Raw genomic sequence first — 17,052 nt, 5'->3', positions numbered from 1 at the left:
AGTTCTCTTGCTGCCTGAAGCCTCTCTTGGCTTTTCAGCTATCTGGGGGCAAGCCTTCCCAGGGTTTGGTGGATCCTGGTCACCTAACAGTCACTAGCTTCCTGCTAGACCAAGAGGAGAATTCATACTCAGCATCTTTTTTGAAAAAAAGATTTATTTCATGTATGAGTACACTGTAGCTGTCTTCAGACACACCATAAGAGGGCATCAGATCCCATTACAGATGGTTATAACCTACCGTGTACTTGCTGGGAATTGAACTCAGGGCCTCTGGAAGGGCAGTCAGTGCTCTTAACTGCTGAGCTGTCTCTCCAGCCCCCATACTCAGCATCTTGAGAAGCCAAAATGTGTGGCTGTATTTGTATGGTTTCCTTGTTTTATTTTGTTTTGAGGTAAGGTCTCAGGTGGGCCAAACTGACCTCAAACCCGCTGAGAATGATCTTTGTGATGATCCAGTTGTCAACTTGAAGTCACCTGGGAGGTGGGTCTCTGGGCATGCCTGTGAAAAGTAATCTTGGTTAGGTTACTTGAGGTAGTATGACCTGCCTGCTATAGGTGGCACTAAAGTGGGACACTGAACTATATGAAAAAGAGAGAAACATAAGCAGAAGTATTCATTCATTCATTCATTCATTCATTGCTGTCTGTTTCCTGGATGTGAATGAGATGTGACCAGCTGCTACAGGTTCCTGGAATAGGAAAAGTGAAACAACCTGGAAACTCTGATTCTGATCCCCAGGACCTGAGTGCTAGAGCCACAGGTGTGGGTTGCCTAGAGCCACAGGTGTGGGGCGGGGCCTGGGTGCTAGAGCCACAGGTGCGGGGCGGGGCCTGAGTGCTAGAGCCACAGGAGTGGGGTGCTACAGCTGGCTGCTCTGTCTTTATTTATCCTTTGTTATTGAGACAGGCAGGGCCTCAGTCTTGCTCTGTAGCTAAGGATGACTTTGAATTTCTGATCCTCCTGAGCATTGGGATTACAGGCACGACACCCGATTTGTCTGATGCTGGGATGGAACCCACACTTCCTGGGCAAGTTCTCTGTCAACCAAGTCACTGAACTCTGTTCACTGTCATTTGTAACTGTAATAAACATTTCCTCCTTACACGGTTGTAACTGCATCTCACCATGCAGATTATTAGTGTCTCCCATCAAGCCCTTGTGAATAAGAATATTTAGGACAGGGTCTTACCCTTGTACAAATCAGGGACAAGGTCCTAGAACAATTCCTGGTTTTAGGCCAGTGTGGCTGTTAATTTCTCTTCCGTGCCAATCAGCACAAAAAAAACTGGGAGATGTTACCTAAAGTTGACAATAACAGTCAGCATTTCCAAAAATGTGTGCTATACCTATACAGGCATATATATTTCCATTTATATATAAAAAAAGTTAATAGTCATGGCAGTGACAGTAACAACAGCCTTTCTAGGTTCTGCAATTATCTGGACAAAGTATACAGTCCATCCTGCAATGTAAGTTTCCCTTAAAATAAATGTATTTGGGGCTGACAAGCTGTGTCAGCAAGTAAAGGACTTGTAGCTCAAGTCTGATAATCTGCGTTTGATCCCCAGGACCCATGGGGGAAGGAGCAAACTGACTCCTAAAAGTTGTCTTCTGACTTCTAGGTGTGCACACCTGTGCAAGTAAGTCCATGCACACAAGAACAGGCACAAGCGTGCACATGAGATGCTATGTGCACGGGCACACATAAGCATACACACATGGCCAACCTTATGTGAGCAAATGTAACAGTATGCTCAAGGGCACTCATCACCTTTTCTCAGTTACATTACAAAACAACATCCCTGTTTATGAACAGTGGAAGGAGCCCGAGCCACAAGCAGACCGTGGTCTCCTCCATGCAGAGGGAGGACATGGCAGGCCATCTGGGGGCTGGCCAGACTCTCATCTTGATGGGGGCACTTGCTCCTTACCTAGCCAATATCCTGTAAACGTCACCCAAGTCTAGTCTTCAAAGGTAACATGGGCCTGGATCCCAGCACTGGGAAGATGGTGTCAGAGCATCAACAATATAACACTAGCCTGGGCTACATAGACTGTGTCTCAAGAAACAAATGCCAGTCTGGGCATTGTGGCAAACAACTTTAATTCCTGCACTTAATAAGCAGAAATAGGAGAATCTCTATGAGTTTAAGGCCAGCCTGGTCTACATATCCAGTTCTAGGCCAACCCAGGCTACGTAGTCAAACCCTGTTACGAAATAAGGGGTGGGGGGTGTTGGGGACTGGAGAGATTGCTCAGTGGTTAAGAGCACTGGCTGCTCTTGCAGGTGACCTGGGCTCAGTTCCCAGCACCCACATGGCAGTTCACAACCATCTGTAGTTCCAGTTCCAGGAGATCTGATGCTCTCTTCCAGCCTCTAAGGGCACCAGGCACAGATATGCAAGTGAGACACCCATTGAAATAAAAATAAAAAACTTTAAATATGAGCACAGTGGCACATATTCATAACTTCAGGACTCAGGTGACAGGGACAGGAGAATCAGGTCAAGAATTCAAGGTCACACTCAGCTACATAACCACTTATGAGACCAACCTGGGTTACATGAAACTCTATCTCAAATAAATAATAACAGAATGAGTAGCCCCGGTCTCAAAAGGTCTGGATGGGAAAACCTGTGACATGCCTACGAGGCACCAGAACACACTATAAATGGCTGGGACAGTGCCCTCTTTTTTATTTGTCGCAAACTCAAGTGCCTCTGCGTGTACAGCAAGCACTTGACCATCAGTCACACACACACACACACACACACCCGGCCTCTGTTTTTTAGCTTCTGTGTTTAACCCCCAGACAGAACCCAACTCCATAAAAATTGCTGAACAAATTTCATCGGATGGGATGGACAAAGCCTGCAAGGCAGGTGGCGCCCCGAGTCTACAGGAAACCAAGGAGCCAGCGTCATATAGCTGATAAAGATGGGGCCCGCTGGGAAAGGGTAGTTTGAAGACTTCTGCTCGACTCTACATTTTGCAAAAGTTCCTAATTTATCAAAAAGAAGTACCATGAGAACCGTTAAAGGCGAATCTCCCAGGTCCAGCCTGGCATGCTGCGGATCCTAACTTCAAAGCCAGATTCGCCTAGCTAGAGGGCTGAAAGTATCTCCACTAGGTGAGCCACTATCTCAAAGGAAAATTTCGGAGCCTTGATTTGCCCCTCAATCACTTCTCCCCAACTCTGCCCCAGAGAACAAGACTATGACCACCAACCCCTGCTGGAAAGTGCCTCTTGCTTGCAAAGACCCTGATGACCACGAGGGGATGCTGCCCCCTGGTGGCCTTCCCGCTGGGCCGACTGAAGGCTTAGATAGTCTTCAGGGATGGCTCAAAACTGCCTGGCTCCTCCTACCCTGCCCTTGTGTGCCCACCAGCAGTCCGTGGCGCTGAATTATTTTCCTCTGCCTATTAAAGTTGACTGAGAGGAGACTCCTGGTCTTTGTATAAAAACCCAAAGGCCAACCTCCAAAATTGCCTGGCTTAGGAACCACGCCCACTGCCAGACCAGACCAATCAGAGCTCCCTATCTTCCGGGCCTCGGTGGTTGGCTCAGGGATGAACCTGCACCCCAGCAGGGCCAATCAGGGTTTCTCTAGGAATGAGTCCCAGGGAGCAAAGGGGGTTGGAGGGTGTGCACATCCATCCCTAAGGGGTCCCCATTAGGGCCATTCTGGCTTCTGCAGGGACAGCTACTTAAGGCCAGAAAAGAAACGTGAGAGCAGGGATGGGCTTCTCCAAACGACCTGGTAGGGCTCTTATTTCCAAATATCCAACATGACAGTTTATTAGTTATATGCATCTTCACTTGACAAACATTAAAGGTTTATTGTGGTTTACAGTACCATGGCCAGAGAAGTAACAGAGGGGTGTGATGAAGCTGAAGCATCTGTAGTCAGAGAGCTATGAGCACTGCTGCTCAGCTCCCTTTGTCCTCTAACTGGAGGGGCCTGGGACAGACCGTGGGCTGGGTCTTCCTACCTAGTCAATTTAGGTAAGCCCTCAGACTCAACCCCCAGGAGTATCTAGACCCTGTCAAATTGACAATATTAACCATCCCAACCAGTAATCCTTTCAGCAGTGTAAACCACTTACAAGGTGCCCACGCTCCTTCCTATGAATTACTAATGAAGATTCACTGGGTCACACCTAAAAGACTAATTAGTGGGCTTATTTAGACTAGGAATGTGGATTGGTGGGAGAGGGAGAAAAGTGGCTAACAGGCAGGATGAGCCAATGTCGTCTAAATACATTATACAGGGTTAGGTTGTCTACAATAACTATTCTTCCCCATTAACTTGCATTACTTAGAAGTGATGTCACTGTACACATGTGGGGGTTGATGCTTCCTTCCACCACCTGGTCCTGGAGGTTGTCAGGGTTGGTCCAACACATCTTACTGAACCACTGAACCATCTTACTGGCTTACAAATAACATGCATTTTCATAGTTTCTGTCCTTAGCTTCAGCCCAACACTTAGACCTTTCACCTGACCAGGCCATTCTAACAAAATCCCTTCCTGGATGTTGGGGCCAGCCAGGGGTCCTGAGGAGTGTCTTGTCTAGAGATAATGGCAAGTGTGCTTGCTCAAGGGCTTCCCCACACCTGTCTGCACTCAGTCTAGCCTGGATGCTTGCCAAGGGAATAGAGCTGTTGATGTCTGCCCTGGCAGGGCGCTCCGTCAGCTTCCATCTGGGTAATTAACCTGCTGGCAGCCAAGGGTCTGCCTCTATCATGTCCACAGGCAGAGTAGACATTTCTGGATGCATGCCTGGCTGCTTAGAGGTGGCTCCTGGGTGACTTCAGGACAAGCTACCTGAGGTCCTGTGCTAACCAGGATGGGGCCAAGGCTCAGGATAACAGTTCTCAGTGTCAAGGAACTAGGAACAGATGGAGCTTCTGTTGGTGTGTTGGCCACCTGTACTCTTGCCTTTTCTGTGTCCTAAATCTTGGTGCTCTTCACACTGAGGGAGTTGCCGGTGAGCCTTCGCTCCATCCTAATAGCACCAAAACCAAGGTGAATTGTCTCCCACAAGCCGTGCACTTACCTCAAGGGTAAGCTGGCTTAGCCCTTATTAATGCAGACAGCACCACAACCAGTCAAGGCCACCCTAGGGTGTCCGAGATGTAGCACCAGGGTGAGGCTCAGTCTGTACTCGCCTAGCATACAGAAAGCCATAGTGTCTCCAGCAGCCCATAAGTCAGGTGTGGGGACACAGACCTGCTATCCCAACACTTAGGAGGTAGAGGAACCAGAAATTCAAGGCCATACCTGGCTACTTAGTGATGAGGTAGGTTAGCCTGGGCTATAGGTGACCATCTCAAAAAACCTTTTGTCTAAGTTGCAGTAGGGTGTCCCCATGACTTCCCAAGTGGTCAGTCATACTCAAAGAAAAAAGATAATTGCCTAATAAAATGGGCATTTCCTTAGCTGTGTGGAGTCATTACCCTACTCAAAATGTATATGGATACACAAGCCGTGCCTACCACACGCCTGGCATTTTGAAAGTTGATGTTAAGGGTGAAGCCTGATATTCCAGCTCAACATCTCTGACAGAGGATAAAAACTGGGGAAGAGTCAGAACCCTGTTAAAGATGACAGGTTCACAGGAAGCAGCTCAGCTGCAGGCCCAACCCAGAAACTCAGGGAGAGCAGACAATGAAACCACCACCATCAGATTTTATTCCTACAGATAGGCCAGTATTTTCTATTTCCAGTAGCAGTGTACACCATACCACTACTCCCCAGCCAAAAAGTAAGTCTTCTTTGTATTTTGCATAGCCTGTGGGCCACACCCAGCCTTGTGGGCTATTATTCTGTAATCCAGAAGTGCCTGAAAGAAAAGTAAAACATCGGTAGGCTTGACTGGCATGAACACCATCTGGTTGAAACTCTGACCCGCTCCTTGAAGCTGAACATGCCCCACCTTCCCTCCAATCTCATTTAACAAGCAACATGAATTTGAAATCCCACCAGAACCTTAACAGACTATGAACAGAACAGCCAAGAGCCCTATGAACCAACTGCCTGTTAAACAGCCCCAGAACTGGGTCTATTACCCTCAACACTTGTTGCTAACATCCCTACAAACAGGCCAAAATATTAACAACCTCACCTGAAATCAAGATCAGATGAACACTGGCTTCCATGGCTCCCTCGTCCCTGTACAGAGTAAAAAGGTGAAGCCATTATTAAGTGAAATATGTTAAAGACAAAACAAGAATTATCCCTAGGGCTGATGCATCAGACAAAACTGGCTTTATTAGCTTGTAAGATCAACAGGGTCGATCTGATGGGGAAAGAAGTGATATCATCAGTTCACCAGCCAAATTTACATCAAGAAGCAAGTCTACACTGGGAGGGCTCATGGGGAAGCACTTACCAATGCTCTCCTCCTGCGGAGTTCCTGCTCCATTCAAAGCCTGGTCTTGGCTGTCAGCAAACCTGAGATAAAAATGCAGGAAAAAAAAGCCTCTATCAACTACCCGGATGAAGGGCTACAGTAGCAGCAGGTGCTGTTAAGCAGGCATGTCAGACATACTGGCTTCAGAGACTGCGGATCAACATGGTCGATCTGATGGGGAAAAAAGTTGTGTCATCACACATGCCTGCGGGAATCACACATCCCGGGTGTTCGTTAGGTAGCCAGTTAGGACTGCATCTACTTTACAGGCAACAGCTGTCATACCCTTGACTGAAATGTCTAGCCAGAGGAATGGCACTTGCTGACATGTTCTTAACTGCCTTGTCCAGGAAGCTTTCATCATATACCAGGCTGCCTCACTTTGTCACCTGTGAGAAAAGCCTGTATGAGCACGCAAGGTCAAGGTCCACGGACTCCAGCACCAGACCATAAGCGCAAAACTGTCTCACATATACAAGTCTGACTCAAATGGTGCGCTGTCATTTGCAAATATGTCCAACTGTTCAGACACAGGGCCCCTCAGCCTCTAGGTATCATGCATGATGCAGCCCTGGCTTGCCTCAAACATCTGGCTTGTGCCCACTTTCAAGATAAATTAGGGCATGTAGTTCACATTGAGGGGGTCAGGGTGGATAACATCAAAATGCAATAGCCATGACCACACCAGACTGCAAATACTTGAGTCATTGCCTTCTCTTAAAGAAAAATATCACACATATACAAAAGAAATCCCAAAAACTTGAGACAATGAGGCTCAGACACTATGCACACAAGTGGCTGAGCCGTCCCATCTTAGAAAGGTGCTACAGGCATTGGGACCATTTTCTTTTTTTTTTTTTGGTTTATCGAGACAGGGTTTCTCTGTGTAGCCCTGGCTGTCCTGGAACTCACTCTGTAGACCAGGCTGGCCACAGAAAATCCACCTGCCTCTGCCTCCCAAGTGCTGGGATTAAAGGCATGCGCCACCACCACCGGGCCTTGGGACCATTTTCTTAACCAGTCTTTTCCTCAGTTCTACCAACCAGGACAGGATGAATAAGGACAGGGCATTGCATCTCCTGAATCTGCATGCACAGATATAGAATGAAATTTAAAATGGGCCAAGTAGTAGTCTAATAGTTTGGGTATTTTTTAAAAAAGCCAAGACGTATACTTATACTGAGCCAACACTTACAAAACCATTATCAGCACTAACTCTTGCATCCAATTTCCTATCACACACCTCTCAAAAGGCTCTTCAAAGCACGTGTTTCCCACAGCAGGCCACTAGACAAATGAATACCTGAGACTTAAAAGGTGGTAGGCGAATTCTCATCTCCCTGGATGCCCTTCTCTCCCGCCAACCATTCTGTACGGCTTGATCAGGCCAACCTACAAAACAAAGCGTCAATCACCACCTATCCTCGGCCAGAACAAAGCAGGCCAAGGTCCTTGGAGGCTGGTGTTATCAGGACTAACTGGCAAATGTTTTAAAGCATCAGCACTGTCGATATGACGGGGAAAAAAGTGAAGTCATCATTTACACCAGCAAAAAGCTTTCCAGGCCAAACCAGAAGGTGTTTTTTTCCACCTCTCAGGTAAACCTGGGGATGGCGCTCCATAAGCCACACCTGGAGACTAGGAGTGGTTACAGCGGTTAAACTTGCTAAGAGGGTAACAAAAAAAATTGTGCTGTGGGGACTCAACTCACCATCTGCAAATTATTCCCACAAGGACGAAACATATCGGAAACACAACAGACGCTCAAGGAGCCTCAGGAACGAAAGGACAGGAAAGGCGGCGAACCTTCCTTATATAGACCAAGGCGGCGCGTGCGCCTGCGTACTGAGCCCCAATTACGTCGCTTCCGGACGAGCCCGCTTGGCGTCCTGGGAAATGTAGTCCCCGAGCCGCCCGGCCCCAGCTCGCTAATGGTTGTCCAGCCAGTGTATAGCCCCTCCCCGTGCTCACTGGGCCTCCAGGGCTTATCGGCTTCCGCGCCATGTCGCGCTTGGCACGCACGAGCCGCCCGCCGCGTCTCCCCGGCTGCGGGGCCGACCGAGACCTGCGGCCTCCCGGGGCGCAGTCAGCCCGCCACCTGCCGCGCCCTCCCATCAGCCGCGCCCGCGGGAGCCGCCAGTCCAGCCGCGGCCGCGGGGGCTGAGGCGACACCGCCCTTCCGCCCGCCCCGAGGGCGGGGGCGCAGGCGAGCCCAGCCTCTCGCTGGCGCCCGCGGCACCGCCTCCTCGACCTGCGCGGCCTCATCTTCCTCCGGGCCGCCCACCCGGCTACTCGCCCCGCCCAGGGGCTGAAGGGACTGGAAAACGAAAGTTCGCGGTGCCGGGCGGGGCCGCGACCTGCCAGGGCCGGAGCTCAGGTTCAAGACCTGCCGAGGACGCGCCAGAGCCGGTGAGTGGCCTCCGCCCTATCCCGCACCTGCTTCTGCGACGGCTGCGGCCGCCGGCGCCCCGCTCTGCTTCGGGCCGGGTGTCAGGTTAGCCCTGGAGTCCCTGTCTACCTCACTCAGCGCCCCCACCACCCGCGGAGTCCCTGTCCCTTCCCTCAGTTCTATAGTCCCCAGAGCCTCTGTCCCCTTCTCTTAGTTCCCCTATAGCCTTCAGACTTCCTGTCCCCTTTCCCCAATTATCCTATAGCCCTCGGAGTCCCTGTTTTCTCAGTTCCCCCTATAGACCCCCCGGAGCCCCTATCATCTCCGGAGTATCTGGAGATCTCCCATCACCCCTAGGATCTTTTGCCACCCCTTACCATCCCCAGAATCCTGTCTTCCACCTCCACCGTCACCCTCAATGGTTCCCTGAGTAAAGTCTACCTGGCTATCAGCAGCCCCATTCCCCAGTCCCTGTTTCCTCAGCAGCCCCGTCACCCCTAAATTCCTGTCCTTCCATCAGCCTCACCATCACTCCCCAGAGTTCCTGTCTCCACTCCTTAGCAGCCCCCATCACCTCCTGAGCCGGTGTCTCCTCCCCCAGTACCCAGCACCTCCTGAGCTGCTAGCACTGCCATTACCCACTTTGCCTCTCTCCAGTTCACCTCTCTCCACCCTGATCACCACTCACCCCCAGTGGCCCTTCATCTCAGCACCCAGCCACTCCTGGGAGCGCCTTTGGCATCCCCTCGGCTCTCCACACATCCCACAGTTTTGTCCTGCTTCTGATCCAGGCCCCTGGAGCCCCACTCTCCATTTCTCATCCCTATCACTATACCCACTTCTTCCACAGCCCTCCTGGGCTCCCCATCCCTGAGCTCTGCCCTACGTCTAAGTCCTCCCAGATCTCTCCTGCTCTCTGTTAACCTTACAGTGTTTCTCTGATGGATGAATGGTGTGGATTATCTCTCAGGACTTGAAACTTACCCAATTGCAACCCAGCTGCCACCTCTTGCTTCATCCTCTTTCGTCTTGCTCTGTAATTAGAGTTCTCTAAATGTTATCCCTGCAACAGCTTAACCATTGCTGATCTGCCCTCATGCCTTGATTCCCTCCAAACCCTAAGCAAAAAGCTTGTGCTCCCCTGCCTGCTCCCCCCCTGCCTGCTCCCGCTCCCCCCCTGCCTGCTCCCCCCCCCCCCCGCCTGCTTCCCCCCCCCCCCCGCCTGCTCCCCCCCTGTCTTTTCTAGCACCCATTTGCTTCCATTTCCTTCACACTTCCACTGCTGGCACTCTATTTTAGTATTTTTCAAAATGAGAAAGAAGGGGTTTTTCTCAGAAAGAAAATTTAAAACACTAACCATTGAGCCTGTATCATGAGAACAGGGCTTGGTAAGATGAGGAGAAAAGACACCACAAAAATATTCCCAGTGAGAAGAAAAGGGACTCTTTTTTTTTTTTTTCTGATAAGAATAAAAGCCATGTCTCATACAATGCCAAATCTATTCACAGTTTCCAACTATGAATATTTTAAAACTGTGAGGACAGTCTCAAAAATCCTTTTGCTGAGAACTGAGTCACCACCACCCCGCCCCCCTGCACCCACATGATATGCATGACTTACATTGAGACATTCCCTGAGGAAGAGGAAGGGGCTTCCTCTTCACCCAGCATCAGAAATTTTCAAGACAGAAGAAAGGCAAGAATTGCTAGCTGGTTCAGAGGAAGAGCTCACTTACTCTCTAGCAGGAGGGAGCAGGGAACCTATCGACCACTGTGTCCTAAGACTGCCTGGTAAGGTCCTGAGCCCTCCCTCGGGTGTGTGTTTCTAGAAGCAGGGTCTCATAGAGTCCGAGTTGGCTTCCTGCTCGGTGGAAGCTGTCTTTGAATGTCTTCTGATCTTCCTGCTTCTATTTCCCAACTGCTCTTAACTTCCCAGTCCCCCTGCCTCCGCCTCCCAGGAGCTGAGCTGAGCCAGGCGTGCACCCTGCTGCTGGCTGGCACATGGTTTGGATTGGCACACTTGGGCTACTTTTGCCCCAGCAATCATTTTGTAGGAAAGTTAATGAAATCTAGGTAACCTGGCTAAAGGCAAGCCAAACATAGTTTTGGGAGTTGATGACACTTTTTCTGCCCCCAAGCGAGTGAAGGAGCTCTGGAATGGGGTATTGGATCCCTTAGAATGGCATAAATTGTGAGCTTTAAGTTTAGAGTTATCATGGTTGAGAATCCACAAGGTTGAGTGCTTGTGCCCATGATTAGGATCTGCGTGTTATCCTTCGTTAATAAATCATTAACATGCAAAAGTGTGCCCTTCCCCCAGCCTTGAGCAGGCCTGAAAAACCTTGTTTACAACAGACCAAGTGGTAGGTAGGATCCAGGTGCAGTGCACCTTGGCTTTACGGAATTTAGAAGAAGGGAAGCCCCTGGGATTCCCTTGAGATATCTCTGGCCTGAACTTGACCAAGAACAGATTATCCCACCCATCTCTGGCTTAAACCAGAAAGGGTTTTGGTGGGGTCTTTCCCTTTAAATTGAGGACTGAACACTAAAGCTTTGAGCCTTGATCAGAGAACTTTGTCTTGGCTTCATCTCTTCTCGCTCTCCGTCCCTCTGATTTCCAGCCCCCCTTTCAGGTGAACCCAGTTGATCCGTGGCCACAGGCGGCTGCACAAAGGCAGAAGGGCTGGCTTCATGTTGTTTGGGTATTTGCTGTGTTTGAAGGGCACTGGTGACTCTCAGCATCTGCAGTTACAGGTAACGAAGTCAGGTGAATGTGGCAGAATTCCTGAGACTCAGACATGGAAGACAGAAGACCTCATGTAGAGGCCAGACCCAGGAATCCCCCTCCCAACCACAGAGGTAAGCAGGGTTTCTATCAGGTGTAAGGAGAGGCCCACCTGAGATGGCCTGTGTTTTTCAATTAATAAGGACCTCCTTGCATGGTGATGGTGCACACCTTTGATCCCAGCACTCTGGAGGCAGAGGCTGGTGGATCTGAGTTTGAAGCTAGCCTGGTTTCTCTAGGAGAGTTGCAAATGGTTCTGTGATAAGATGATAGGAGGCCTGTCACTCCAGCAGAAAGAAGAGGATTGAGAATTTGAGGTCAGCTAAACAGTGATATTAAGGCCATCCTGAGCTCCAGAGTGAAACCCTGTCTCAGAAACCATGGCTGAAGGTATAGCCCAGTGTTCAAGCACTTGCCTCCTGTGAGGCTCCTGTTTGGTTCCTGCCATAGCTGTAGGATGTGAGAAGCAGACTGAGTGGTGTTTGCAGCAAGGCTATCCAACAGAAACTGCTTCTCATCTCCAATAGCATTATTGGGAAATTCAAAAGATAACCAGTAACATTTATTTTTAATGGTGTGTGTGTGTGTGTGTGTGTGTGTGTGTGTGTGTGTGTGTGTGTAGACCAGAGGTCTTTTCCTAAGAGTTGGGTTTCTTCCTTCCATCATGTGGTCTTGACTGAACTCAGATTGTCAGGGTTGGTAGTAAGTTCCCTCATCGACCGAGACATCTCACAGACCTTGAATTTTTTTTTTAATTTAATGGCAACTTAATAAAATGTAATGCTCTAATGTCTTAAGTTAATTGTATCCAAGATATTAACATTTTATAAGAATTAATACACATGCAAAGACATATGTGGATCAAAACATTCATATACATAAAATAATAATAGTAATAAAAATTTTTAAAATTAGAGGCCAAATTGGGTTACAGGGTTAGAGCCTGTCTCCAAAAAAGGACCTGGCCATGTGGTACACTTCTCTGATCCCAGCAGCAGGAAGGTAGAGGCAAGCAAATTTCTGTTTTAAGCCAGTGTAGTTTAGTGAATTGCAGGCCAACCAGGATTACACAGTGAGACCCTGTATCAAAACAAAATTTAAAAAAAAAAAAAAAAAAACATTTAAGGGTATTTGCTTCTCTGTGAGTCACCCTGGCTGTCCTGGAACTCACTCTGTAGACCAGGATAGCCTTGAACTCACAGCTTGCTTCTGCCTCTGCCTCTATCCCTCAAGTGCTAGAATTAAAGTGCCACCACTGCCTGGCTAGTCCGTGGTCTTATTTAAATCTTAAGTATTACATACATTTGTAGCTTTCCTCACACTTATTGTCAAATTTTGAACAGCCTGTGTTTTCAAATCACACCACTCTGCTAGGGTCAGCTCTAGAGTCACTGTAGAGGAATGGAAAGTGACTGTGGGAGGTTGCACAGGGGACTGGCTCCCTGTGTGAGGGGTTGGGGAGCTAGTCATTCCCCAAAGACTAGTTTCGATTTCAGTTTCCTAAATCAAAGTTCAAGTTTCAGGTTTCAGTTTTCATTTTCTGATAAGGAAACTAGATGTTCATGCTTCCTTCTCCCCGCAGTCTGTGGATTAGCCACAAAACTAAAGAACATCTTGAAAGGGGGAGGCACTGCCTTCCTCTTTCCCATTCTAGCTGCATTTCCTGTTGCAGGGCAAAGGTCAGGCAGTGTTTCCTTCACTGTTTATCCCCCTTGCCCGTGCAGCACATGGAGTTGGTCAGCAGAGTCCTGCAGAGATCACAACGGAGCCCAAGAGTGTCTCCCACCAGTTTATAATTTTTATGTGTCTTAAAATAAATTTCCTCTGATTAAGTCTACATGAAACATTGAGATACACATTGGCAGTGCTTCCCTCACATTTTATAAACTTTTATCATAGCAGCCAAAGACTGAGAAACCAAGAAACTGCCCAAAGCTCCACACAAGGAAGTGATCAATTCTCACTGCTGACTCTTGTGTTTTGATTTCTGTGCTAGACAGAGACTAGAACCCTCTGAAAGTTAGGAACCAGCATGGGGCATGAAATAAGATGAAATAAAATAACACTCCACCATGTATCCAGTGCTTGTTCAGTTTCTCTTTTGTATCTTTCGGGAAAACAATCTCTTCGTAATCTATTCAGCAGTAATAATAATTTTTTCTTGTAGTATTGGGATAGAAGCCAGGGCCTCATGAATTCTAGGCCACAAACACACGTGCGGGCACACACAGGCCAGCCTCTTGCCATGCAGCTCAAGCTAGCTTCTAAGAAACTGCTGTCCAGGCTGGCCTTGGATGATCCTCCTGCTTTAGTCTCTGAGCATAAGTTAGAAGCCCCCACACCTGGCTAGCGCTATAGTTTAGTTATTATTATAATTCAATAAGAAACTTTTAAAAAAATTAATAATCTGGGTGTGGTGGTGTACACCTTTAATCCCAGCACTGGAGAGGCAGAGGCAGGTGGATCTCGGTGAATTCAAGACCAGCCTGGTCTACATAGTAAGACTGTTTTGAAAAAAAACAAAACAAATAAAACTTACCTTTTTTTTTTTTTTTTTTTTGAGACAGGGTTTCTCTGTGTAGCCCTGGCTGTCCTGGAACTCACTCTGTAGACCAGGCTGGCCTCGAACTCAGAAATCCTCCTGCCTCTGCCTCCCAAGTGCTGGGATTAAAGGTGTGCACCACCACCGCCCGGCAAAACTTACTATTTTTAAACTCTGTGTTATGGGCACATGTGTGCCTGTGCTTGCAGAAGCCAGAGGCATTGAGTCCCTGTGGAGCTGGAGTGAGAGCAGTTTTGTCCAGCGTAGCTGCTGGGAACTGACCTCCGGAAGAGCAGTGTGTGCTTTTAACTGCTAAGCTTTCACCCTCTCAACTCTTGGCAAGAAACTTTCATCTCTGCAAGCAAAATCTGAGCTGTTGTTGTGGAAGATGAAAGAGTGTTCATTGTTGTCTCATTAGACGTCATGACTCCTTGACTCTGTGCTTACCAGGTATCCCCATTGTGTTTAGGTCCTGTAGATGGAGAAGTACCCCCAAGAGCTAGAAATCAAACCAATAACCCAGCAGCCACCCACCATGCTGGAAGGCATCCGAGGGCCAGCAGCCATCCTGCTCCTTTCCGGCAGAGGGAAGAGAGATTTAGGGCTATGGGCAGGAACCCACATCAGGGAAGAAGAAACCAGGAAGGGCACACTGGTGATGAAGCTAGAGACCAGAGACAAAGCCAGAATGACACCAGGAGGAGAAATGAAGACCAGGAGGGTAGGAACCACCGACCACCATGGTCTAACGACAATTTCCAGCAGTGGCACACCCCACTCCAGAAGCCAGCAGAGCAGCCACAGCAGACGAAAAGACTGGGCTACAAGTTCCTGGAGAGCCTCCTGCAGAAGGAGCCCTCTGAGGTGGCCATCACACTTGCCACAAGCCTAGGTCTCAAGGAGCTGCTTTCTCATTCCTCCATGAAGCCCAGCTTCCTTCAGCTGATCTGCCAAGTTCTCCGGAAGGCTTGCAGCTCCAGGATCGACCGGCAGAGCATCCTGCACGTACTGGGCATCCTGAGTAACTCCAAGTTCCTCAAAGTCTGCCTGCCGGCTTATGTGGTGGGGATGATCACTGAGCCTGTCCCTGACATTCGGAACCAGTACCCAGAGCACATAAACAACATCATCTCCCTCCTCCAGGACCTTGTCAGTGTCTTCCCTGCCAGCTCTGTGCAGGAGACCTCCATGCTCGTCTCTCTCCTGCCAGATTCTCTTAATGCTTTGAGAGCCTCTGGGGTTGACATAGAAGAGGAGACAGAGAAGAATTTGGAAAAGGTGCAGGCCATCATTAAACATCTGCAGGAAAAGAGGCGTGAGGGCACTCTGAGAGTGGACACCTACACTCTAGTGCAGGCTGAGGCAGAAGGCGAGGTTGAGAGCTACCGGGCCATGCCCATCTACCCCACCTACAATGAGGTGCACTTGGATGAGAGGCCCTTCCTTCGCCCCAACATCATTTCCGGGAAGTACGAGAGCACTGCTGTCTACCTGGACACTCACTTCCGCCTCCTGCGAGAGGATTTTGTTAGGCCCCTTCGGGAAGGCATTTTGAAGCTCCTACAAAGCTTTGAGGACCAGGGTCTGAGAAAGAGGAAGTTTGATGACATCCGAATCTACTTTGATGCTAGGATCATCACACCCATGTGCTCAGCATCAGGCATCGTGTACAAAGTACAGTTTGATACAAAACCACTCAAGTTTGTTCGCTGGCAGAATTCCAAGCGACTGCTGTATGGGTCTTTAGTGTGCATGTCCAAGGACAACTTTGAGACATTTCTTTTTGCAACTGTTTCAAACCGAGAGCATGAAGATCTCTGCCAAGGAATCGTCCAGCTGTGCTTCAACGAGCAGAGCCAGCAGCTGCTTGCAGACGTCCAACCCTCTGACTCTTTCCTCATGGTAGAGACAACAGCCTACTTTGAGGCTTACCGGCACGTCCTGGAGGGACTACAAGAGATCCAGGAGGAAGATGTTCCTTTCCAGAGGAACATTGTGGAGTGTGACTCCTATGTGAGGGAGCCAAGGTACTTGCTAGGGGGGGGCAGATATGATTTCACCCCCCTAATGGAGAATCCCTCAGCCATTAGGAAGTCTCTGAGAGGTGCTGAGGCCTTGAGACGTCCTAGGATTAATGTCTTAGACTTTAGCCAATGGCCCTCCAAAGAAGACCTGAAGCTGGATGACTCCCAGATGGAAGCCTTACAATTCGCCCTCACAAGGGAGCTGGCTATTATTCAAGGACCTCCTGGGACAGGTAAGAGAATTTCTCAGAGCCTGTGGCATCACACAAGGGAGATTTTGCTCTAGCATGCCTCATTTAGAAATATTTCCCTGAAATGCAATGAATATCGCTTGTGGCATAGCCACTTATAGTAATCCCCAGTGAGGACCATAGGCGAGCATAGAGATGGATCAGAACTCAAGCTCACTAATCCCAGCACTTGGGAGGCAGAGGCAGGCAGATTTCTGAGTTCGAGGCCAGCCTGGTCTACAGAGTGAGTTCCAGGACAGCCAGGGATACACAGAGAAACCCTGTCTCAAAAACAAACAAACAAACAAAACAAACAAAAACCTCAAGCTTCAAGAGGACTGCTAGGGTAAGAGGTACATCTTCTCTTCCAAAGGTTGTTGGCTTTATGCTATCTTAAATTAAATACTATCAAGTATATAATTACAGTATGACATACCAAGCATCATTTGCCTTGCTTTACATATATTAGGTCACTAGGTCTTGACAGTAGCCCTGCTTGGTAAGTGAAATCATCTTGCAGATGGAAAAACTAAGTCAAAGAAAGGGTAAACTTCCTCTCACTTAAGAGCCGTGAGGTGCTTTGAAGCTCATGCAGTGAGCAGACCTGGGACTTGAGCTTGGTCAGCCAGCATGGAGCCTCCTGGCTCCTCTCGGCTGCACTCGAG

The 17,052-nt window shown here is 48.8% G+C and overlaps 1 protein-coding gene, 1 long non-coding RNA gene and 3 other non-coding genes across 12 annotated transcripts in view; 1 reads left to right on the top strand and 4 right to left on the bottom strand.

Annotated features, from left to right (window-relative positions):
• Positions 1-162: 162 nt before the first annotated feature.
• On the bottom strand, positions 163-10,633 carry LOC117702724 (uncharacterized). 8 transcript variants are annotated; one of them, XR_013109002.1, is made up of 7 exons: positions 8,130-8,516; positions 7,722-7,810; positions 6,398-6,459; positions 6,131-6,177; positions 1,191-5,848; positions 420-499; positions 167-331 (listed from the first exon to the last, which is right to left on the bottom strand). It is a non-coding gene; the product is annotated as an uncharacterized LOC117702724 (long non-coding RNA). The 8 variants fall into 8 exon arrangements; XR_013109006.1 differs by lacking the exons at positions 167-331; positions 420-499; positions 8,130-8,516 and adding exons at positions 6,704-6,807; positions 9,792-9,841; positions 10,543-10,633 and having other exon boundaries at positions 5,675-5,848; XR_013109001.1 differs by having other exon boundaries at positions 163-331; positions 420-5,848.
• Positions 6,250-6,341, bottom strand: LOC117704817 (small nucleolar SNORD12/SNORD106). The gene has a single exon (XR_004606336.1). It is a non-coding gene; the product is annotated as a small nucleolar SNORD12/SNORD106 (small nucleolar RNA).
• On the bottom strand, positions 6,538-6,627 carry LOC117704819 (small nucleolar SNORD12/SNORD106). The gene has a single exon (XR_004606338.1). It is a non-coding gene; the product is annotated as a small nucleolar SNORD12/SNORD106 (small nucleolar RNA).
• LOC117704818 (small nucleolar SNORD12/SNORD106) lies at positions 7,877-7,968 on the bottom strand. The gene has a single exon (XR_004606337.1). It is a non-coding gene; the product is annotated as a small nucleolar SNORD12/SNORD106 (small nucleolar RNA).
• Znfx1 (zinc finger NFX1-type containing 1) overlaps positions 8,675-17,052 on the top strand; it is a 24,258-nt gene continuing 15,880 nt past the window's right edge. The window contains exons 1-3 of the mRNA XM_034493881.2: positions 8,675-8,827; positions 11,555-11,665; positions 14,603-16,390. Of these exons, the coding sequence (XP_034349772.1) occupies positions 11,605-11,665; positions 14,603-16,390 (1,849 nt within the window). The 5' untranslated portion in view covers positions 8,675-8,827; positions 11,555-11,604. The remainder of the gene's footprint in view (positions 8,828-11,554; positions 11,666-14,602; positions 16,391-17,052) is intronic.

Source organism: Arvicanthis niloticus, chromosome 2 (genome assembly GCF_011762505.2).
Source record: "Arvicanthis niloticus isolate mArvNil1 chromosome 2, mArvNil1.pat.X, whole genome shotgun sequence".
Classification (NCBI taxonomy): domain Eukaryota; kingdom Metazoa; phylum Chordata; class Mammalia; order Rodentia; family Muridae; genus Arvicanthis; species Arvicanthis niloticus.
This window is presented reverse-complemented; position numbering and strand designations above follow the sequence as displayed.